The sequence below is a fragment of the Octopus sinensis genome, linkage group LG10 (genome assembly GCF_006345805.1).
Source record: "Octopus sinensis linkage group LG10, ASM634580v1, whole genome shotgun sequence".
Taxonomy (NCBI): domain Eukaryota; kingdom Metazoa; phylum Mollusca; class Cephalopoda; order Octopoda; family Octopodidae; genus Octopus; species Octopus sinensis.
This window is the reverse complement of record NC_043006.1, coordinates 30,763,984-30,788,825: the sequence shown is the minus strand read 5'-3', so window position 1 is coordinate 30,788,825 and position 24,842 is coordinate 30,763,984. Positions and strand designations below refer to the sequence as shown.

At 37.1% G+C, this 24,842-nt stretch overlaps 1 protein-coding gene across 3 annotated transcripts in view; it reads right to left on the bottom strand.

Annotated features, from left to right (window-relative positions):
• LOC115216342 (E3 ubiquitin-protein ligase UBR3) overlaps window positions 1-24,842 on the bottom strand; it is a 64,757-nt gene that overhangs the window by 10,328 nt on the left and 29,587 nt on the right. For all 3 annotated transcript variants that reach the window (XR_005000927.1, XM_036506483.1, XM_029785585.2), the window contains exons 15-32: window positions 24,407-24,555; window positions 23,808-23,877; window positions 22,137-22,233; window positions 19,438-19,585; window positions 17,108-17,200; window positions 15,747-15,900; window positions 14,166-14,652; window positions 13,128-13,219; window positions 12,698-12,835; window positions 12,177-12,310; window positions 11,347-11,457; window positions 10,522-10,722; window positions 7,807-7,928; window positions 6,693-6,775; window positions 5,700-5,811; window positions 3,048-3,142; window positions 2,233-2,351; window positions 958-1,053 (exon numbers count right to left, since the gene is read on the bottom strand). Coding sequence is in view for 2 of the 3 variants with exons in the window: in XM_036506483.1 (XP_036362376.1) it covers window positions 958-1,053; window positions 2,233-2,351; window positions 3,048-3,142; window positions 5,700-5,811; window positions 6,693-6,775; window positions 7,807-7,928; window positions 10,522-10,722; window positions 11,347-11,457; window positions 12,177-12,310; window positions 12,698-12,835; window positions 13,128-13,219; window positions 14,166-14,652; window positions 15,747-15,900; window positions 17,108-17,200; window positions 19,438-19,585; window positions 22,137-22,233; window positions 23,808-23,877; window positions 24,407-24,555 (2,501 nt within the window). In the remaining variant the exon portion in view is untranslated. The remainder of the gene's footprint in view (window positions 1-957; window positions 1,054-2,232; window positions 2,352-3,047; window positions 3,143-5,699; window positions 5,812-6,692; window positions 6,776-7,806; window positions 7,929-10,521; window positions 10,723-11,346; window positions 11,458-12,176; window positions 12,311-12,697; window positions 12,836-13,127; window positions 13,220-14,165; window positions 14,653-15,746; window positions 15,901-17,107; window positions 17,201-19,437; window positions 19,586-22,136; window positions 22,234-23,807; window positions 23,878-24,406; window positions 24,556-24,842) is intronic.

Genomic DNA, 24,842 nt, shown 5'->3' with positions numbered 1-24,842 from the left:
ACATTATGCCTACTTCTCACTCCCCAAACCTGTTCTTCTGTATCATTGCTATCCGGTAGCCACCCCGGAAAGGTTTTTGCCAATCACTGCCCACCTCCGCACTCTTTAATCATGCTTCCTTTGCAATATCCTGCCATTTATATTATGCCGTTCAAACCCCAATGGTATGCCCTGGCACTTGCAACCATCTATATCTCTCTCTTTCTTTACTCAACCATCCCATTTATATTCTGATCCCTGTCCCTTGTGAGTATGCCTGGCATTTAGCCACCATTTCTATCCTGCTGTCTCCTACCCTCTCTCTCTTTCCTACTCCTGCACTTCCTTCAGGTTGGGTAACCATGTATTTCCTTTGTGATGGCACATCTGTTTTTGTCTTCATTCTCTCTCTCTCTCCTTGTACCTCTTCTACGGCAAGACACCTGTTTCTGTCTCTCTGCCTCACTCTAACTTTTCTTCATCTGACACAAGATCACATCTCCTCTCAAAAGAGTTTTTGGTTTTGCAAGATACTTGGTGACCCTGTCAGTGCAGGTGCCACTTAAAAAGCATCCAGTCCACACTGGTTGGCATTTGGAAGGGCATCCAGCTGTAAAAACCTAACCTGTGCTTGTGCCACATAAAAAGCACTGAGTCCGCATCCAGCTGTAAAAATCCTGCCAAAACAATCACAGGAGACGGGTGCAGGCTTCTGCCTGACTGGCTCCTGCCAAACCGTCCCACCCATGCCAGCATGGAAGGCAGATGTTAAACGATGATGATGATTCTTTTCTGCTTTCTTTTAACATCTCACAACAACACTTAACCAGATCACTCCCTCAACACCACATCACAATTATACTACAAACAAACTTTTCTCTTGATGTATATTTCAATACTTCATTTTCTCAAAAAACAGTTTCACTGAAGACTGCTCAGATATGTTAAAAACAAACAAGTTGTCAAACAGATACTTACACACCCAAGTTGCTGATCTTTCTCATCGTACAGTTGACTGAGTTGCAGTCGTGTAATGACATGACTCATCATTCCACTGACTTCTTGCAAGGAATCCTACAAACATTTAAATCAACAATGAAGACAAAGAAGGATAATGTGCAGACAAGAATGAGCCAGCCAATGGGGGAGCCAGCAAATGAGAGAACCAGCTAGTGGAGGAGCCAGCAAATGAGGGAAAACCCAATGAAGAAGCCAACAAATGGGGGAGCCAGCAAACAAGGGAGAACCCAATGAGGGAGCCAGTCTTTTTATGTCTGCTAAAAACAGCAACCAAATCTCCAAGTTACAGTTTTGAAAGGGGAAGGATACATAGGATAAAGTAGCCCTAGATACACAGTGACCAAGAAAAAGATGGGATGGTCATGGTTGGAGGTCTCTGGTCATAAGTGTATTCAGTCAGGAATCTGGTATTAAACAACAATAAACTCTGGACTTCAAACTGAGATAGTGTTTATAAAAATGTCAAAACACTAGCAAGACTCAACAAAGTTGTTCAGATTTTCTATATTTTTTGTTGTGTCCAAAGAACAGAAGAGTCATATTTACAAAAGCATTCATTTTCCTGGCATTGGTCACTTTAGTGTTCTTATCCTCCTCCTCCTTATCATCATTTTATGTCCACCTTTGATGTGGACAATGGTTCACTGTGGGTCCTCTTGGTCTGAGTTTATAGGGAGTTACTGACCTCCTAGAATGGTCAGAGGATGACATTTCATGGTTTCTATAGCTGGATACCCTTTCTAATACAGAATGTATGAGCTTCCATTCATTGTGTCCCCAGGATCAGACAGGGTTGCTAAGTCTTCTACAAGACTAGAGACTCTTCTCAATTCTATGTCTGTCACTCTTTATTTAAGGCAAACAAGACCAAAGGGGGTGGGGATAGAAAGAGAGAAACTCCATCAAAATTTCTCCAAGTATTTTTGTAAATAAACATTATTTCTAAATTCCTCACAGTTATGCTCTTGCAGCGTCCACCTCTGCTACTAACTTGATCACCTAGGTAACAGAAGCTATCTACTACCTCTAGCTTACCCCCATGGCAGCTGATGGAGTCTATTTTCTGTACATTTTAACAACATTGCAGGGTAGGTGTGAGGGGCTAGATCTGGTCAGCTTGAACGTCAAATAGAATATTTGGGCTGCATCTGGCCAATTTAAATGTCAAGGACAACGTGAGTAAACAAACCAAAAGAGAGAACTGAGTTGAGAATGGTGTGAGTGAATACTTACACTCATGCGTTTTTTACACCAAGCTACTCTTTCATTAGAAGTCAACTTCAGGCTGGTCACCACCATCGCTTGGATATAGGCCATGTTATACAGAGAGTTCACCACATAACTGAAATGCTCTGCAAATGAAACAAAAGGTTCTGCATTAACAAGGAAATTCTAGAAAAAGCTTAAAAATCAAAAAAGTATGACTGGTCATATTTTAACAAAAAATTGAGTTGAGAAAGAATTCATTATAGGAATAATAATGATAATAGTCGATAGATATGACAGGTTAGCTTGGGAGGTTAAGCAGCTATGGTTGATGAAAAAGGTGGTAGTAGTATCAATAATTGTCAGAGCCCTGGGAACAGTGAGTATAAATCTGCAATAAGGGTAGAGCACTTGCAGTAAATGACACTGCTTGGAACCACTCAAATACTCCGGATGGGGCTCGAAAAATAAGGGGTGTTACCTTAGTTCACGGGTAGTGAACAGCAGACACCGTAGTACATCTCCAGCGTTAGAAGCTGTGCAAAGGCAATAAATAATAATAATAATAATCCTTTCTAATAAAGGCACAAGGCCTCAAATTTGAGAGAAGGAATTAAGTCGATTACATCAACCCCAGTGCACAACTGGTACTTAATTAACCTTGACAGGATGAAAGGCAAGGCCAACATTGGCAGAATTTGAACTCAGAATGTAAAAACAGACAAAATGAACACAAAGCGTCTTATCTGCTATGCTACCGTTTCTGCCAGCTCGCTGCCTTAGGAATAATATGTTTTCACACATACAACACATAAAGGAGAAAGAGTTGGTGTTTAACTTACGTTTACTGACTTCTGGCAACTGAAGTAAGAAATTCAAAAGCAGAGCCACAGGGTCTCTCAGCAAAATAGGCACTTGACCAGGAACACTTGAAAATCTGAAATAAACGATCAGAAGAGATTTTAAAGACTTTTCTTTGTAGCATTATATACTGTGGTGTCTTGGGTGGATCATTATGCCAACAATAAACACACTGGTTCAATTTCACTTCATTATTATTAGTCTCAAAGTCTTTTTATCACCATTCACGACATCAGCTGCATGCTCTCTCTCCTCCATATCCATTTCAAATCTATCTGTCGTCTAGTTAATATGTTTATGCACTTACTTTTACTAACCTCAGTCAATGGACAGCAGACATACTGAGCACCAAATTCAAAGACTTTAGTTGAATATTCCAAGCCCAATGCTTACTCTGAGACTAGTTTTATTGAACAACTTATCAAATGGCTAGGTCCATCTTTAGTGCAAAGGGATGTAAACAAGACTGAAATACCACAAGGCATTTTTGTTTGATGCACCAGTTACATACACATGATGTATTTCCTGGTTTCTAGAACAGATCTACCAAACAAGAGCTTGTTATAAGAGCCAACTAAAATGGTTGGTGTCAGGAAGAGTAACTGACCATAAAATCTCCTGGAAAAACAAACGTATGGTACCTTGGATAAGTGTTTGCTACTATGGCTTCAGGCCTTGTGAAGTGGATTTGATAGACAGAAAATGAAAGAAGCCTATTGTGTGTGTGTGTGTGAGTAGTCTTGTTGCTGTTATCATCATAGTCAGCAATCGAAACAACTGTTGTCATCAACTGGAGTTATTTCTTCCAAGTGGAAGATAGAGGGAAGCCATTACATCCAAACACTGCGATTTTACTAAGACCTTGCAGAATGGTTTTTACGGCAGAGAGGAAACACTAAATCATAGATTTTCTCAGATTCCTCAACAAATGTTGGAAAAGAATTGTTCACTTTGGTTTAACTATTGTTTTACCTGAGTGAAAAGAAAGAGATTTCAAATATAATGTTTCTTAACTTCATCTCATTATTATTTAACATCCGTTTCCCATGGTGGCTTGGGTCAGACGGTTTGGCTGGAGCTGATCAACTGGAAACCAGTACTGGGCTCCAGTCACCTGTTTTGGCTTGATTACTATAGCTGGATGCCCTTCCCTATTTTACAGAGTGTACTGGGTGCCTTCTATGTATCACTGGCACAGGTGCCTTCTATGTGTCACTGGCATGGGTGCCATTTACATGCCACTGGCTGTGGCCATGACCACAATTCTCTTAGCTCGACATGTCTTCTCAAGCAGCACAGTAAATTGCCAGAAGTCTTGAGTCACTGGTCATTACCTCCATGAAGTTCCACATCCAAAGATCATATTTCACCCCATCATTCCTGAGTCTACCTCTTTACACAGCTGTCATTGTCTATATGCATCACATGACTATACTAGTACAGTCTTCTCTCTTGCACAATACATCTGATGCCTCTTACACCCAACTCTTCTCTTAACCCTTTCGTTACCAAACCGCCCGAAAAAAATTTTGGTTAATGTGACCAAACCGCCCAAAGCTGCCCGAATTTACCTATTCATATTTAAATGAGAATATCAGAGCAAATCTCTTTAGTACATTCGTGAAAATACGTATTATACTTCGTAAACAGTTCAACTACAGTTTTGTACAAAAATCGAAGTGTAATTTTAATTCCGTGAATTTTGGGAGATTTTTTTCCGAAATTTGTTCCTATTGTGTTTTCAAAATTTGTAATTCTGACAAAAAATGGATACGAATTTCATTATATAAAGCAGCAAGTCAGAATTCGAAGGATTTTCTACTGAAGACCTTCATAAATCTAACTCTATGACTGAAAAAAAAAAGCATGTGGTATTTGATAATGAATCTGATGTTTCATTTTCCGAAAGTGAAAACAGTGAATCCGAGAGCTCTGACAGCAATAAAGAAAATGAATTGGCACCTGAATGGAGTGAAAATTTAAAAACTGTTTCTTTCGGTGATTTTTCTGAAGAAACTGGACCAAGCCACAGACTTTCCCAGAAGAGTAAAGCCTTAGACTATTTCTTTTTACTTTTTCGAATGAGCCTATTTGAAATCATTACGGCGGAAATGAACCGTTACGCTAAATGTAAACAAAACGAAAGAAAGGATACTTTGTGGTTTCCCACAACCTTCAATGAAATTAAGGCTTATTTTGCCATAAATATTATTATGGGTATCAGAAAGTTACCCAAAATAACAAATTCTATCGTAAAATTTTGTTGTATACCCAATTGAATATTAGCTAATAACCCATTTTCTATAGCGATGTTTGAACAAAATTTTAATAATTTTATATTTTGTTGAATTTACCTGTATCTACCTGCAATTAGAGTCACTTTGTGACAAAAATTATAGTATAGAATTGGTTGAGAACATTTCATTAAATTATCTTCCAAAATTCATGTTAATATGTTGAAAAATAAAAAAGTTATAGTTATTTAATGAAACTAGACTAAATTTATGATTATGTTAGAAATTAATTGAAACACATAAGGGGTGTATTTTGGTCAGAAATATAGTAACGAAAGGGTTAAAACACATTTCTTTTAATTAGTAAAATCTTAACTGGGAAACAGAAAGCAAACTTACGAAGAGCTACTATCTCCTATCACAGCCACACCTGTAATTAATTTCCAAAGATCAGTCTGGGGCACTGGAGGTAAGGTTTTGCAGGAATAACTCAACATACGGAAAAGTGGCACTGAAAAAAAACAAAAACAAATAATAATAATCTTTTTTACTAAAGGCACAAGGGCTGAAATTTGGGAGAAGGGAGCTAGCTGATTATATTGACTTCATTACTGAACTGGTACTTATTTCATCAAACCTGGAAGAGATGAAGAGCAAAGTCAACCTTGGTGGAATTTGAACTCGGAACATCAAGACGGAAGAAATGTTGCTAAACCTTTTGCCTGGTCAACTAACAATTCTGCCAGCTTGCTGCTTTGCCTTGATGATGATGATGGTGATGGTGGTGGTTTCAAATTTTGCCACAAGGGTAGCAATTTTGGGTGAGGGGATAAGTCAATTACATCCACCCCCAGTGTTTCACTGGTACTTAATCTATCAATCCCGAAGGATGAAAGACAAAGTCAACTTTGGTGGAATTTGAACTCAGAACATCAAGACAGACAAAATGCTGCTAAGCAGAATTTGAACTCAGAATGTAGCAGCAGATGAAATACCGCTAACCATTTCGCCCAGCGTGCTACAATTCTACCATAATAATAATAATAATCCTTTCTACTCAAAGCACAAGGCCTGAAATTTTGGGGGAGGGGATAAGTCGATTATATCAACCCCAGTACTCAACTGGTACTTATTTCATCAACCCCCAAGAGGATGAAAGGCAAAGTCAACCTTGGTGGAATTTGAACTCAGAACGTAGCAATGGGCAAAATACCGCTAAGCATTTTGTCCGGCGTGCTAACGATTCTGCCAGCTTGCCACCTTAATAATAACTGTGTTGAACAACAATCTTCATAAGTCAAAGATGAAGTTTAGAGTGTGTTAATATTGTTAGTGACTGTTTGCACCCCTGGGATAATCCAGGCCAATTAATTATAGACATCATATACTTACTGAAAACTTTAGGTTTACTTGAAGGTGACTCCCTGGTAAATAACTGACCACCATAGCCTAGAAGTTCCAATTCCAAATTAGTTCTGTAACGAAAAGAAATAACATATCCTTTTTCAAAACCTAGAAGAATGGCCTGGAATAAAATGGCTAAAGAATCTTCATATCAAAGAATAAAACATTGTTTATTAAAAGAGAGCACAAATCTCCAGTGTCACCCAAAATATTGCGTATATAAACACCAGTAGAAATGTGTTGGCAGTTCAAATATGTTTGAGGTATATTTGAACCAATAAGGAAGTCATTCACAGTATTCTATCTTGGAGAAAATGTCTTGCTGTAGATAAATAGGTGTAAATACAGCAAGTCAGCTCACAGCATTCCCCAACCAGGCCGTGGGAAGCATGCATTTTGGAGAGGAGGTTATCTCCTCTTTAGCCAGACACCATAAAAGGAGGCTCTGCAACCTGACATCAAAGAAAAATATCGGAAAGATTTTTTTACAAAGTCTCATGTGAAGGATTACACAGCAGTGAGGCCCTTGTGAAATTGTTGTGGCACAACGGTAGCAATTTCAGTGGAAGGGGTAGGTCAATCCCATTGCTTCCCCAACCCCTACCTCTTTGCCCAACTGCTACTTATATTGTTACACTGAAAGGATGAAGGGCAAAGTCAATCTTGGTGGAATTAGAACTCAGTATGTAAAGTATTGGAAGAAATGCCACTAAGCATTTCATCCAATGCTCTGAAGGGTCAACCAGCCTCATGCCTTGGACTCACAAAATAAGTGTGTCGGGTACCTTGCTACAAGGTATTTAATTAGTGAGGGAGATGGTCAAAGTGACAAAAGATGCAAGATTAGTGAGAGCAATGTCCATCTGATGTACTGAAAATACATTCACAGAATGAACAAAGACGATAAAAATAGCAGTCAAATCTCCATTAACTCACATGTTAAAAAAAAAAGGGTACATTGGATAATGTACTCTTAGATATATTGTCTAAAATAAAATAAAGAGGGGGTTGTCATTGATGAAACACTATGGGTGTTCAATTAAGAAATACAAATTTATTTTCAAAAGAAAGATGGAAATTGAAAAAAATGATATAATGTTACCTGATAATGGAACAAGTGAAGAGCCAGATGTTGGCTGAATTGTCATCACAGTATTTCCTGTACATGGGGTGAGTGGCATTGGTTAATTCATCGATCAAAGAACACTTCTGGGCTAGAAACAACTAAAACACAAGACAATATTGTCAATTAGCAGTTATGTTGTTATTAGAGGGGAAGGGAGTGTATGCATATCTACATACTATCTTTTTTTTTGTTGTTCTTCCACAGGATCGGTGCCTAATTTTTATAAGGAAATGAAAACAGAAAGACGCCATGATCTTCCTGATTTTTATCAAAGCTATTAAGCAACCATGTTAAGTAAAGCAGTTCCAATTGAGAAAAATGAAATTGGAGAGTCAGCTATCTCTACATGATTGCTTAACTAGCGAGAAAGAAAAATATTGTGTAATTCTAGAAAGACTATGCTGGGAAGAAGGAAGGAAGGAAGAGATTGGTCAATGCTGTAATATATTTGACCATAGGTGCTGGAGCAAGGCTGCTCTGGGGTTAAACAACAACCTAATAAAGGAACTACCACCACCAGTTACTACTACAACTACTACTACTTGTAGCAATAACCAACTACAACAGGACTATTTATTAGAAAAATGCCTTCAACCTGCACACTATATTGTTTGTAAGTAGATGCTTGAAGTACCAAATAAGACTATGTATTTAGAGTAATCAAGCAACCCTGATGGGGTAGTAGGCACACCCACATACAATGGTTTATATGTACCAAATAAATGAGGAGGGTGAAAAATAATAATTCAAATGGCCTTTATTTTATTGTTACAATGTAAGAAGCAACTTCTTCAAGTTGTTGTACAAAGGTTATTTGCAGTTCTGTTATCCATTTTGTAGGTAAAGCTAATCTTTTGTTAACTTCTAGGTGAAAGAATGGAAGAAAGAGAGAGAAAGAGTAAAAGAATTTACCTCTCTGGGTTGACAAATAGAGAAGGTGGAAGTTGTGTAATTCTACAGTGATGAGTCATTACTGAAGTGCTCCTATGGGTAAGCGCCAGGCGAAGCAGGTGAAAAAGATAGAATTGAGTTTGGGTACTGTATTTATACATGTTGGAAGTAAATGGGCTTATCTCTGTTGAATTGTATCCAACATAAGAATGTTAACTTAATAGAACTTAACTATGACAGTTGACCCTCATCAATTTCTAAGTGCTAATGTCAAGAAGGAAAGGAAAAGAACTCTTAGAAAAATCTAGATTGGGTTTCAAATCTTAGCTAAGAATCTAGAAAGCTGTTCACTATATGACACTAATTAGAGGTTAAATTCAGTTCCACATTTGTCCATTATTACAGTATAGATACAGAACAATTCTGAGCAAACAATCTTTCCCATAATGTAGGTTCTAGGAATAGTTTGGAACCATGAACCCTTTGGTCAATGGTTTCACATCAACTTGATAATATTCCACTCTCTATAATATTTTTCTACAATCAAAATGCACCCACAACAAAATATAAGACATACAACATGATCTACTGGAAGACATTAAATTAGGATGATGATGACGATGACAATGATACAGCAGACTGTCAACTTTTATTTGAATTTCTGAGATAAAGAATTATTATTATCATTATTCTATATTGATATAATATCCAAACTAATTTCCTTATAGGCGTTCTCCAGGTGCCTGTTGATTCACTTGGTTTGAAATGCCAAGAACATTACTGAATGTGGGAGATATCAGAGTAAAAGTGGAGGACAGAATGGCCCAAATGTTCTATAAATCACCATAACAACCAAGATGAGGGCACCAGTCTAAATAGAACATGCGAAATAGCAAACTGTTGCAACATCTAGAATATATATAACTTCTACACACTGACATTTGCATTCTTCTTACAAACTTCTTTAGAAATGTTCATCAAGTGTGTATGTGTGTGTGTGTGTATATATATATATATATATATATATCATCTTCTCTTCTCCATTTTAAACAAAATTGTTGAGTTTTATGGGATTTCTTTCCATAAATTCACAAATTTACGCCTGTAAACTACCACCAAAATATGAAGAATCAATATTAGAAATCTTTTTTGGAAACCTTCAAATTAAAGGACAAATCTAATTCAACCTTTTTATACACACACACAACATATATACATATATATATATATATATATATATATTATACACACACAATATATATATATATATATATATATATATATATTCATATATATATAAAAGTGAGCACAATGTAAGGGATCGACAGCCGACAGACCAGAACCCATACACAAATGCGATCTATGTGACCGAGACACTGTCATTCTCGCATTGGTCTCCATAGCCACAGGAGGCACTGCTCAAGCCAAGCGATGTGATACCTATGGTCAGCCATGAACGAAGGTGGCCCTAGATATATATATATCTATCATCATCATCATTTAACGTCTGCTTTCCATGCTGGCATGGGTTGGACGGTTCAACTGGGGTCTGGGAAGCCAGAAGGCTGCACCAGGCCCAGTCTGATCTGGCAGTGTTTCTACAGCTGGATGCCCTTCCTAATGCCAACCACTCCGTGAGTGTAGTGGGTGCTTTTTACGTGCCAGACGAAGCTGGCAACGGCCACGGTCGGATGGTGCTTTTTACGTGCCACCGGCGCGGAAAAATATATATAGTATATATATATATATATATATATATAGCAAGAGAGAGAGAGAGAGAGATGGGATGCAGTGACTTACACTGGCTTGTGCCTGTTGTTGCAGTAACTGTTCAATGTCTTGTGCCATTTTCTGCAGATTGTTAGCATCCGTTGGTGGAGGAATTGGTGTTGGTTTCCTGTCGTTAGGAATTATAGGAATGACAGCATTTGCAAGCTGACGGCACACAGGACACCAGTACTCTCCATCGTTCACAGCCAGAGTCTGTTGGAGATATGGCCCCTAAAAAAAAGAAAAAAAAATCTAGTTTAAGCATACAATTAAGATTTAATTGGATTTCATTCTTTCTTTTTTTTTATATATATTTTGGGGTCATTTAGCATTCATTTTCTATGCTGCATGAACCAAATGGGTGGTTTTTATTTCTTACTTGTTTCAGCCATTAGACTGTGGCCATGCTGGAGCACCGGCTTGAAGAATTTTTAGTTGAATACATCAACCCCAGTAGTTATTTTTTTATAGTTTTGGTACCTATTTTATTGGACTCTTTTGCCAAACTGCTAAGTTACAGGGACATAAACAACACTAACACTGGTTGTCAGGAGGTTGGGCAGACGCACAATCATAAAGAGATACACACACACATATCAATAATGACAGGCTTCTTTCAGTTTCCCTCTACCAAATCCACCCACAAAGCTTTGGTCAGCCTGAGGCTATAGTAGAAAGCACTTTGCCAAGGTGCTATGCAGTGGGACTGAAACTGGAACCATGTGGCTGGGAAGCCAGCTTCTTACCACACAGCCATGCTCCTCCTTCTTCTAGCAACAATGTCATTACAGCAACTGCCATCAAAGCAATCATCAAAATGAAACATTTTATCCAAACCATTACTTGAAGACTTACCTTTAATGATTCTAAGTACTGCTTATGGCAATCCAGGTGAAGGTAATGGCCACAAGATTGTACTAAAACGCCACCTTCCCAGCCTATATTGACAGATTTACAAACAGATGTCTGGGAAAGAAAAGAAGAACAACAACAATACTATCATATAACTTCATTGAAAATCAAATGAGGACTTATTTCTTGGTAGACATGTACACAAATAATTAATATGAGTATCCTTAATATCATAGAAATAATATTTAAAACAATATTAAAGTCTTAATAACAACAACAATAGCTAAATTTATTTTTGTGGAGAGTTTAAGAAATAGTATTTTGAATCTGTTGAATGTTTCAGATCTGCTTTCTTTTTATTGGAGAGCTGAAGAGGAAAGGTAGCACACTCATAGCCTTCTTTGTTTAAGACAGCAGACCAAATGATTTACAGCATCTACTGTCTGTATATTCCCTTTTATGTTCATCTCCTTTGTACCTTGAGAACTGACTCCATCACTCCCATCCACCTCTATAGAATGTCAGATAGCCTTGTAGTTCCTCTCTACCAAGACACTAGTGTTTATCAGATGCTAGATGATGATAATTCAGTTAAACCCTTCTATGTTCCAAGTTTAATTTCTAAGTCCCAGTTTTTCTCTCATTAGACAAGACAGAATACAAAATAACTACAAGAGTTGATTCTATCGACTACAAAACTTTGACATACAAAAAAGGCTTTTCTTGTTTAGCTTAGAGAAATCAATATTTCATATACTGTCTAATAAGATAATCTGAAACAACAACTAAATGAATAACAGACAATGTCCAAGAAGTTGTTTTGATAAACTTACCTCTGAATAATATTTCATTATAAGGTTAAGATGTTGTTTCCTAATATCTGCACAAGACAACGGTACACGTTTGAACTTCATCTTCCCAACTGGCAAATGTCGCCGTTGTTCTTGACTTGGACAATGACCAAGAACTAACAAATAACATTGGAAAAAAATAGATAAACAAAATGGCAAAGAATTCAGACATGATTTTTCTTTTTAAAAAATACCAATACAACTGAATAAAAATCCATTCACTCCAGATATGAAGGTAAACCTATTGTGACGTTAAATCAACATTCAAGCAGCAGTAATAGTAGTAGCGATGAAAACCATTTTCATGAAGAGCATGATGACAATGACATTGAAGAAAGAGAAGTGAAAGATAAAAGAGCCAGAAAATGCCACTTGTGCTGAAATATGTCCAGAACCATACATTTTGGTCCCTCCACTATTCTACCAAAGTCACTAAAGGTGAATGGTTTGCAACAGAGTAATTTATATCAAACAAAATAATTATATGTCATCCTGTGACTTACCACTAGTGGACAATAGCAGAACCACAATGCCAAAAGGACGTTCTGAAGTACTTGGCATAGTCTGACTGCATATGGCACAATGGAAACCATCTTCTAACACTGACTGCTCACCATTATCTTGGACATCTTCACTGATATCTGCAAAACAAAAAAAGAAATCTTTACACAAGAACTTTTCTCTGGAAATAAAGTACTTTCAGAAGCACTGGTGACCAAAATTACTGTCCTATCCCCATTTTCCCATCTGCTTTACCATAATCACTCATGATGATGGAAAATCAGCCAGTTTTCACAGTTGAAACTCTTCCATTCTAATTTCGTTTATCCACATAACAAATCCAGTTCAAGATATTGAAACTAAATAGATCTGAAGGTACAAGAGACAAAATAAAGAATGAGAATGATGGAGAAGAAAAGAGTTCTTATTTACCATCCATGTCCATTGCTTGTTCCATGAAAGCTTTCTGTTTGGAAGCAAACTCTGCCATTAATTTCTGCTGCCGTTCCCGTGCCTTCTTCCGTCTGATAAAAGCAACAAAACGAATACACTGTACATTTGCAATTTAATTGGGAATGCAGAATTAAAAATTACTAAAACATGCATTTGCCTCTAATTGCCTCTAATTTCTTACTATTTGTCGTGAAATTGCAGGCCACGTCTGGTGGTATCTTAGTGACGAACCCTGTTGGAAGACAACTGTACTTAGGCATAACAGAGCTAGATAACAGATTTAGGTATAACAGAGTTAGATAAGGTAAAGGGAATTAACATGAAGGAACTTTTGAGAAATTTATTCCAGAAAGTTAAAAATTAATACTTAAATCTATAAAAAATGTAAAAAATATTATTCTTAACTGTTTTGTTTTTAGAGGAATCTGAAAATGGAACAAAGAGATGAAAGAAGCACCTTTCAGACAGTGAGAAAGAGAGACAAACAGAGGTGTTGGCATTAACTAGTTGTAATGAATAAGACAGCAAGGAAAATAACATAGTTTGAAAGGAATTGTGTAGAAGTGCTAAATAAGAAAAGGTAAGGAATTGTGGAACAGGTCAAACTGAAGAATTTATAGAACTAGAAAAATTCAAGAAAAGACATTAAAAAATTCTTAGCAAGAAGAGAAAATGTATGGATATAGTTTTAGGAAGATGAATGAATGTGCAAATGAGAATAAATCTTGCTCATGGAAAAGAAAATCAAAAGTAATGTCTCAGACTAAAGAACTAATATTTGTGAACATGTTGCAACAAATGTTTGAGAAACAAAAAAAACAATAAAGAATGTGGTAAAAACAATGAAAGTCAGGTGTTATAGAGAGAAAATGAGGCAGGTGAAAGAAAAAGAATCGACTCATCAAAATGAATACATTATGAATGTCATGTTGATGTTGCTGTTAAGAAATTAAATTAAAATCTTTTGCACATTTTCTGCCAGTGAAAATACTTGAGTTTCAAATCCAGATGACTTACCTTTCCTCTTTTTCGAGATCTTCTGATGTTGCTGTGCCTCTTTCTTGCGGCTGTTGTTTCTCTCTCACTTTAGGTTTTGTTTCATGGTAAATTCTTTCTGTTTCTTGTAAACAGGAATAGTCCTGTGATGCAAGTCGGTCCAATAAGAGACCAATATAGTAAGGTCCATCACCGCAGTTTGCAGAAGGATTACTTTGGTCCGCTGATGACCGTTCTGAACACTTCCTCATTGAGGTGGGGATGTAAGAAGGTTGTTTCTTAGCAGACAACTTACAATGGAGTTTCATCAGTAACGAGATCAGACTTTCTTTCACAATCTCTCGTCTACAGGTATCATCTTTCTCTTCGACTTCATCCTTAGAATCACAATTAATGTGCATCTGGCCACTGGCTTCATCATCCACATTATTAGAGGAATTTGAACAGTTAGGATTCGTGGTAGTGAATAATTTTGAGGCAGCACCAAAGTCTTTAGAAAATATATTTGCTAGAGATAGAGGAGGTTGAATGAGAGATAAAATTAAATATTACACAAGTGTCAATAGAAGTGAAATAAATGTTTATTAAATCATAAAATAAAGAAAAACCAGTTTATAAGCTTTGAAAATAATGTGAAATAACTAATGATAGTGTTTTGAATTTGAAATTCATATACAAAAAAACTTGAATGAACAATGCTTGTTTAGTTCTGGTTTGGCCATTATCAAACAGATCTTTGGTCATGTGTCTTTTTCTAGAACATTTATGTGTGAATTGAGGGACATTTAGCTGTTGTTTCTAGCAGCACAAGCAACCTATAAAGGCCACTTGTTGGGTTGAATTAAATCTTAAATACACAGAAAACATACAACAGATTGAAGACTGAAACGGGAGCAATACTCGTGTTTATAAGAATGCTTTGTATACAACCTTTTACCTTTATTTATTATCAACAAAGTGATTGAATAAGTTAAGGGTTGGACAATGTTCGACCATAAAACTACAAACTCACAATCAATCAGATGTATCCAAAGGCAAATTATTTGGCTTATTCACAGTTTAGCAGACAGATTCCACCCCCAACTTCATCAGCTGTGAAAATACTTCAATAACACAAAACATCCAAATTTTCAAAATTCCTCACTGACGAGTACACCTGACAATATCTTAATTCTCTCTGGTTGACTGCTTAACAATCATGAGCAGCTCACACCTCTCATCTTCATGTTCTGGAAACTTTCTTTCTACCTTTCCTTTCTTATATACTCTTATCTAAAGCACTATTCTACCACTTGGGATCTTGGACCAGCCCCATGTCAGGTCTGTATTCTTCAGCAAGTTGTACAGAGAACAAGAAAACTATTCCTTTTGGCTAAGTGTGACATTGATGAGCAGCTTCTTTGAAAACAGTTTGACTTATTGTTGTAGGAAATTAGTAATAATGGTACACCCCTCCCACATGACAAATGGAATAACCTAATCACTGTAAGTAAAGAGAAGCACAGGAAGTACCAAAGTACATAGTAGGCATTCAGAGATAGTTGCGTCTTTACTGGTTTCACTAAGTATACTGTATGCCAAAGTGGATGTTATATCACTTACCAACAAAAGACATAGGACTGGGATCTTTATCTGGATTTGAGAAATCAGAAATGAGTATCTCTTGAATTCTGTGAGCTGCATTTGTCTGCAGACAGTCAGTGGGGAACCAATTTTCATAGTCACCATCTTTGACCTGTTTCTTGCAGCGATATTCCTGTAAGAAAAATTACCACAATCATCACTGTCAGCAGTTTAATGTTTATTTCTCTTCCCTTAACGAAATTTAAAGAACATGACTGGCACCCGTGCCAGTGGAGCACTAATAGCTCCATCCGAGCGGGATCACTGCCAGAGCAGCTGTCTGGCTTCCATGCCGGTGGCACGTAAAAATCACCATTTGAGTGTGATTGTTACCAGCATCACCTTACTGGCACTTGTGCCAGTGGCACGTGAGCAAAACATTCAAGCGAGGTCGTTGCCAGTTCCGCTGGACTGACTCCTCTGCAGGTGGCATGTAAAAAACACCATTTGAGTGTAGCTGTTGCCAGTACCGCCAGACTGGCCCTCATGCTGGTGGCACATAAAAGCACCCGCTACACTCACAGAGTGGTTGGCGTTAGGAAGGGCATCCAGCTGTAGAAACTCTGCCAGATCAGATTGGAGCCTGGTGCTGCCATCTGGTTCGCCAATCCTCAGTCAAATCATCCAACCCATGCTAGCATGGAAAGCAGATGTTAAATGATGATGATGATTTCTATTCTTTTCCGTTGTCAAATATTTCAAGATTAAAGCTAACATCATCACATCTAAAATGCAATCACATTAAACAGAATAAAATTTTTAGAACAATGTTTCTGTGCATCAGTTTGTCCATTTTACCTAATATATTGTAGATTCTTGTTGTTAATATTATTTCCAATATTTCTACAAAGAAATATTGTAGCTTTCTGACAAATCCTGATATTTTCATATCATATGAAGAAAAATTATATTTTATCAACATTTTTTAAAAGTTAGTAATAATATAGCTCACGTTAATTACAAAGAATTAGAGGTTAATTTGGTTTTTGTGCCTCACCTGTGGTCATGAATATTGGTTAATGACCAAAAAAGTAGAATTGTGAATACAAGTAACTGAAATGGAATTCCTCCAAAGGAATTTAGAAAAAGCATTGGTGCCATGTAAAAAGCACCCAATACATTCTGTAAAGTGGTTGGTGTTAGGACAGGCATTCAGCTGTAGAAACAATGCCAAAACAGACAAGTGGCGTCAGGTGCAGCTCCTGGTCTTGCCAGTTCCTGTCAAGCCAGCATGAAAAACTAATGCTAATGATGATGATGCATGTCTTTAAAAACTATGAGTCTTAAAATAACAAATTGAAGAAGAGAAACAAATGACTAAATTAAATGTGAGGACAAACCTGAATTTCAGTTGCAGGAAATCTGGTGCCCAGTTCCAAGAGGAAGACACAAAAGTAGAGAATAGTCTCAGAGATATGGGTTTCCTTCATAGCCTGCAAATAGACAGACATTTAGTAGAGTTTTGAATGCAACAAATAACAAAGAGAACAAACATACCTATGTTACACCCCAGTTACATAGCATATATGAGCAACAATGGTGGAAATTCCACAGTTATTTTGAAAACTGTAAAACAGATGGAAGTTTACAAAGAACAACAAAATACATAATGTCTTTTGAAATTGTGTTTTTTTCTGATACTTGAAATGATGTAACAGTTCACAGAAGTTGTATTGAAGGTGAATTTTTTAGGAGAGAATATCTTTGAAAACTACATTCTTTGGAGTAAAGATTGTTTGCCAACATAACATGGCAGTCCTGGTTTAGGATGAATATCTCCAGCTGGCTGTATGACACGATCTGTGTCCTTATATTTTCGAACAAGGGAATCTAGCACTTTCACTCAGCTCAAAACAATATCTGTGTATCACAATTTCCAGGTTATTTCCCTTCATCAGCACAGAATAATTGTTCGGCTAGAGGTGGCACTGCCGAATTCCCGTTTGAAATATATAGTTTTCAAAGTGACAACTAGTCACTGAACTATAAATTAGAAAATTACTATTTTTAAATCTCACAACGAGAGATATTCAGCAACATAACATGGCAGTCCTGGCTTAGGACTACCATGTTATGTTGGCAAACAATCTTTACTCCAAAGTACTGTTGCTGAATATTTCTTGTTGTGAGATTTAAAAATAGCAATTTTCTAACCTTAAGACTTATCAATTTTTTTTTCTTCATTTACATTAAGAAATAAACAATTTTAAGTATGTAACAAAATCAAAGACATTATCTATCCAAAGCAATATTATTCTGCTAAGGTAAAGCTTTAATAAATATTAATACACTGAATTACATCTTTATTTTCATATCAAAGAAAAGTTGACATGGCTAAATATGAACTCATAGTGCCAGTGAATGAAGCAGAGGAGCTGCTCCAGTGAACTGAGGATTCCAACATAAAAAAAATACCAACAGTATAGGCACAGACATAACTGTAGAGTTGAGTTTGCTTAGAAACAATGTGGTGATGGATCCAGTCCCATTGCGTAGAACATAGACTAACATTAATATCATCATTATAAGTAATAAAGAGCAACAATAGAGAGAACCATGGAAACAATGCTGCCAAAAGCTGTGTCTAACTCCATACTTGACTGAATCACCTACAACCAGAAGAGACTGACAAACCAAAACTTCAATGCCATCTTCAAATCACTGATTCTGCCATTCTCAGATCCAGAGAAATTTAGATGTCAGTCAAAATTTTGTGTTAAGTTTCTACACTTGTAATAAATTCTCAATATCTATAATCATTGTTTACTGATTAAATACCAGTACGCCCAACTGGCCCTCGTGTCGATGGCACATAAAAAAAGCATCCACTACACTCTTGGAGTGGTTGGCGTTAGGAAGGGTATCCAGCTGTAAAAATTCTGCCGGATCAGATTGGAGTCTGGTGCAACCTTCTGGCTTGCCAGTCCTCAGTCAAACCATCAAGTTAAATGATGATGATGATGATGTCTCGTTTCTGAAATCTATAGACAGCCTTACATGCAATGTTCACTCTTTGACGATATAATACTTTTGATACAACCAAACAATAAAGCATAATGTATAAAGTGTAGTCTCAAGCCAGTGTAAAACATGGTCTGGGATCTAACGAACCATTTCCTAATACTTAATACCAGTAGCTAAACATCATCATCATCATTGTGGTTACCATAGTTACTGACGATGGGATTGAAAGGATCAGATGAGTTCAAGGACTGCACCATGCTCCAATGTCTGCTTTGGCATGGTTTCTACAGCTGGACAATGTCCTTCCTAATGCCAACCACTTTACAGAGTGGACTGGGTTCTTTTTTTGTATGCAAAGAAAATAGCTATAGCCTAAAATTAAAATGAAGCTATTAACTTAGTTTACAGAATTAGTTATTAAACTCTTCACTACACACTAGGAACTCCTTTACAGAGTAACTACGGCATTTGCTGAGAATATAAATAGTTTGGCTGCTTGTTTCTCTGGAGACTTTCAGAATGATGAGGACGCCTCTGATGAGAACCCAATAAGGTTCGAAAATCAATTAAAGTTGTTCATCTATTTCTCAATCTCTGGAGAAATGGTTAAAATCTGCTCTGTGTATAAATATACCATATGTTAGAAATATTACAACAATTCTTTATAGGCATGTTATATAACAATAATGGACATAAAGTGAATTACCTTGTACAAAACAGAGAAGATAAAACCATGCAGTGTTCTGCAATGTAACATTCTTCTGAGACCATCATAAGCTGGCAGAATCTTACCAGGAATCTTTATCGGTGGCCATGGGGTGCTTTTACCTGTGTATTTCCCAGATTGCTTAAGACTGGGGGAAAACAAAAAATGAAATTCTATTGAAAAAAGTACAACTTCAATAACTTTATCTTAAATAAAAATCCTGTTTGAATCGTAACATTTATAGGTGTATACAGTAGAGAAGATAGAAAATAAGGTGGAATCTGTTAATTATCACCAACAGACTGAGCAGTTACATTACTTCAAATTTCATACTGATGAGGCAATCATCAATAACAGATCAGTCAACTCTAACAGCAAAAAGAAAATGGTGTGTATGTACATATGCATGTACACACACACACACACACAAACACATGCATTTATTATAATCAAGACTTCAGAGACTCAAGCAATTTTCAAAGTTCATCAACAAAGACAGAAATATAGAACAAAATAAACAGAGCTGTGGCTGTGTGGTAAGAAGCATGGTTCTGGGTTCATATGGTGTTGCAGCAAGGTAGGTGTCTTCAATTATAGCCTTGTGAGTGGATTTGGCAGATGGAAACTGAAAGAAGTCCATCATAATGTGTGTGCATGTGTGTGTGTGTGTGTCTTTGTTCCCCAACCACCACTGGGTAACCAGTGTCGTTATATTTAAACCCCTGTAACTCAGAGGTTTGGCAAAAGAGATAGATAGAATAAAATATCAAGCTTAAAGAAAAATAAGTACTGGGGTCCACTAAAACCTCTTCGGGGCAGTGACCCAGATTCGCTGAAGACTAATGACTGAGATAAAAGATAAAACAATAAAAGTAAACTGATGGCTCTGACTAGAGCTGTAACGAAGGGGAGATAAATAAAGAAGACTTGAATTACTGAGCAGTTTAATAACTCATCATTTTATTGTCATGCGCATATTTCATCAGGAAAAATTGAGTTGGATCTTCATTTAATTCCAGTTAATGAAGCTTGTGGTTGATCTCGTACAAAGTTGGTCAATTTGCAGAAACATGACATATCCTGATGATGATACAAATGTCTGCGGTATCTCTCCTACAGCAGACTCTTTCTGTCCCTCTATCATAGTTTAACCTCTAACAATCACCTGGCAGTAAGTCATCAGTTTAAGGGGTTTTTTTTGTCTTGGTGACTTTACCAGGGCTGATGCCACGTAAAAAGTATCCAGTATACTCTGTAATATGGCTGGTGTTAGGAGGGCATTCAGTTGTAAAGACCATGCTGATGCAGACAATAGAGTTTGGTGCAGACCATCCAGCCATGCCATCATGGAAAACAGATGTTAACTGATGATGATGATGCATAAATACACATATTTATACCTCAAACTGATTTTCGATTTAGTTTGCCCATAACATTCAAAGATCTATTCAGTTTATCACAAACTCCTGCCTTAGAAAACATTTCTAGAGGCATTTTCAAAAATGAGATAACTTTTGAAATAAATAAATAAGCCTACATGTTGGTCTGGTCCATCCATATAATACGTGTGTGTGTGCATGTGTGTCTGAGACAGAGAAAGAGATAAAGAGATGTCAGTATGCAAAAAAAAAAAAACGCTCATATATATGAATATACACACGCACACATACACACACATACTGGGTGTAATGGGTAAATTGTTGCCATTTTTATATTTTTAATTTTGTGTATGCACAATTTTTGTTTTTGATTTTGTCAACTACACAGATTAGTAGGGTCAGTTGGGCACCATCTGTGAGAAAACCAGCACTATGATGCAATTCACTCAGTCAGAAATTTGGAAATGACATACTGTACTGTTTGGCATTCATACCGGAAGCTCAAATATGAACATTACAGTGTTGGGTGTGAATCTGAGTCCTTAAAACATGATCCAAGAGTGATAAAATTCAAACATCCAGTCAACATCATGGTGATTGGAGTAATCACTAGTGATGGAAACATTATGCCCCTTTCATCTTCCTACATGGCCTCAGACTCAACATGGAGGCCAACATCAAGTGCCTGGAGAAGGTAGTACTGCCCTGGGTCAAGAGGGTAGCTGCTGGAAGACTATGTCTGGCAACAGGACTCTACACCATGCCACACAAGCAGGAGAACCCAGTCATGGCTGTCAGACAATTTCTGCAACCACAACACCCCTAACATCTGGCCACCAAACTCCCCAAACTGCAACCCCCTTGATTAGTATGTGTGGGGCACATTTGAGTGAAAGACCAACAAAACTCCTTGTAACACCAAAGATGAACTGAAGGCAAGGATTATGGCAGCATTCACCAACTTAAACAAAGAGACCATCCAGAAGAGCTGCAGGACATTCCGAAGTCGTCTGGAAGCTATGGTTGAAGCGAATGGCCATTTTATTGAATAAATTTACTCTTTAGTATTTCAAGATATTTTCATGTAATTTTGGTAAAATGAGTGGTCAGTGATATTTTCATTTTTGCGTAATTTAGACAATATATTCACCACACCCTGTATATATACATGCACAAACATTTACACATCACATATGATAATTAGATGATAAATAGAAAATAAAACATTTAAAAGGAAGTGTACAGTCGACAAGAGGATCTTAGTATCCCTGAAGAAGTAACAAAGTAATCATGACAAAGACTATCATAACATTTCCTTACTAGGCATGGTACCGGTCCATGGCAGACTGAATGTCTCTTTTGTAGACAGCTCGAGTTGACACTTGGATAGGGTCAAATTCTTGATCCCAAAGAAAACCTGCAGAAAGAGAAACATCACAGTTTTATAACACATTTCAATATTCTTTTACTGGTTTCAATCACCGGACTGTGACCAAGTTGGAGCATTGCTTTTAAAGATTTTTAGTGGGCAATACAGACCCTCATATTTTGTCTCACACTTACTTTACTGTTCAAGAAAATAAGTAGCAAAATACCAGCATACTTCAGAAAGATGACCAAGGCCACTGGAATGGAACTTCATTACTTAACGTCTGCTGGCATGGGTTAGATGGCTTGACTAGAACTAGTAAGCTGGAGGGCTGCACCAGGTTCCAGTTTGATTTGTCATGGTTTCTACAGCTGGATGCCCTTCCTAACACCTAGCATTCCAAAAGCATAATGGGTACTTTTCACATGCCACTGGCACGGGTGTCATTTACATGACACCGGCTACAGTCACAACTATGCTTTCACTTGGCTGCAATATAATTTTGTTTAATGATTTTTTTTGCCACCCAATGGCAATATACATCTATAGTATTACTGTCACCATCCTCATCATTACTTTACATGTACTTTTCCATGGGTAGACTGGCTTTTCTTCTCTCTCACAACGTCTCATCATTTGTTATCTCATTCTGGAGATTCAGAAAGATTAACCTCCTCAGAGCAGGAACATACTTTAATTTGCCAGCAACTATTGATTCTCTTCAAAGTTCAGGAAATAGTCATGACAATGTTGTACTAATTCTATATCTGAGAGAGACAGACAGACAGACAGAGACCCTAGACTGAATCCAAAGAAAGGTCACATGACTGACATGAAGTCCTTTACTTTGGTCTACAGGACTCACTTGTCTTCCTTTTCCTACCCCTACCCCTACAACAATAAATTCTACTTTTTGGACCATAGCTGGTCTTGTGCCCCCTCTCCTCACTCATTCCCCTTCCTCTTATGATCTACAGTGTCACCCCACTCTCCACCTCCACTTTCACAGACCCCCTTCACTGACCACTTTGCCCAGTCCTTTCACTCCAACCTGTTATATTTGAAAAGAATGTAACTCCTGTTGATCCCACTAATCTTGAAAGGAATTCACTGACCATGGACACAGCCCTCTCTTCCCCATGTAACCAATAAACAACTCAATACAGATTGGTCATACAACAACAACAACAGAACTATTGATCAAACACTTCCTTATTTCAAAATAACAGCTGTTGATTGGCTAAAATTCCCTTTACACCATATAGTAGCTGTAGTTGTGGTCAATTTAAAACCAGCCCTGATTGAGCAGATCAATGATCAAAGGTGCCTTCACCAAGATGATCTTGGCTATTTTCACAAGCAACATAGTGTATCTAGGACTATATTGTACAATGTGTTCTTATGAAATACAGCAGAGTGTGATTTGAGGGAGATTCAGCTTTTACTTCTAGCAAGTTGAATACCATGTAGAGGTTCCCTCACTAACACAATTCGTTACATCCCATCAGACAACTATGATGAATAAAATTACATTTTCCACAGTAAGGTTTGAACTTCTGACCACCCAGTCGAACGTTACAAAAGATGAAATATACACCAGCACCCAAAAACACCCTCCGTACCTTTTGGCATATAGGTTCCTTGCTGTAAACCTCCTCCAGATTCAAGAACTGGTGCTTTGTAGTCTGCCACCTACAACAGAATATAGACTATAATATTACAACTGGAAACATTTTAGAGTGGATTAAGGAACAGATTTAAGAGCAAATCTTTGTAAATGGCACATGAGATACACTTTTGCCCCCTTAAAAAATGTCTTTGAAAAAAGAAAAAAAAAAAAAATCACCCTGGGTCCTATATGTGAAGTTTTATTAACCCTTTAGCATTTAAAATGGTCATCTCCCTGTTTTATGTTCAAACTGGCCAGATCTGGCCTCTCATACCCACCCTACAATGTCATTCTGAAAAATAAATAATCACATCAAGATCTTCAAGCTTTGAGATAATGTCTGATTCATTCAAATTAATGAGAATAAAAAAAGAGTTAGATTTGAGAGAATAATCTGAACGAAGGATTTGATATTAGATATTTTAATACACTGGAAACTTATTTTAGCTGGAAATGTGCTGCGGAAATTGGGATGCGTTTGATAGACTGTGTGTGTGTCTTTTTTTATGCCATCGAATATGGTAAATGGACATAGGGAAAAGAATGACTTACTGCTTTCAAGGTAGACTCAAAGTAACATTTCTCATGAACAGCTAATCCAGACTTCTCTGGCATTGAATCCATCAACTGGCTGTGTGTGCGGTCATTAACACAAAGCAAAGCCACCATCTCAACACGGACTAACTCCTTCTCACTGATACCTTGACAAAACCAAACATGAACATTTAGTAACAGTTTCTATGATTAATTTAACAGAAAAAGAAATTAAAATTTATAGGATTTGTTTAGATTAATACACACACACTAACACCTGTATATGCCTACTCCCATCATCATTATCATTTAACATCTGTTTTCCATGCTGGCATGGGTTGGACAATTAGACAGGAGCTGCACCAGGTTCTATAGTTTGTTTTGACAAGGTTTGTCTGGCCAGATGCCCTTCCTAACACCAGCCACTTTACAGAGTGTACTGGGGGTTTCTATG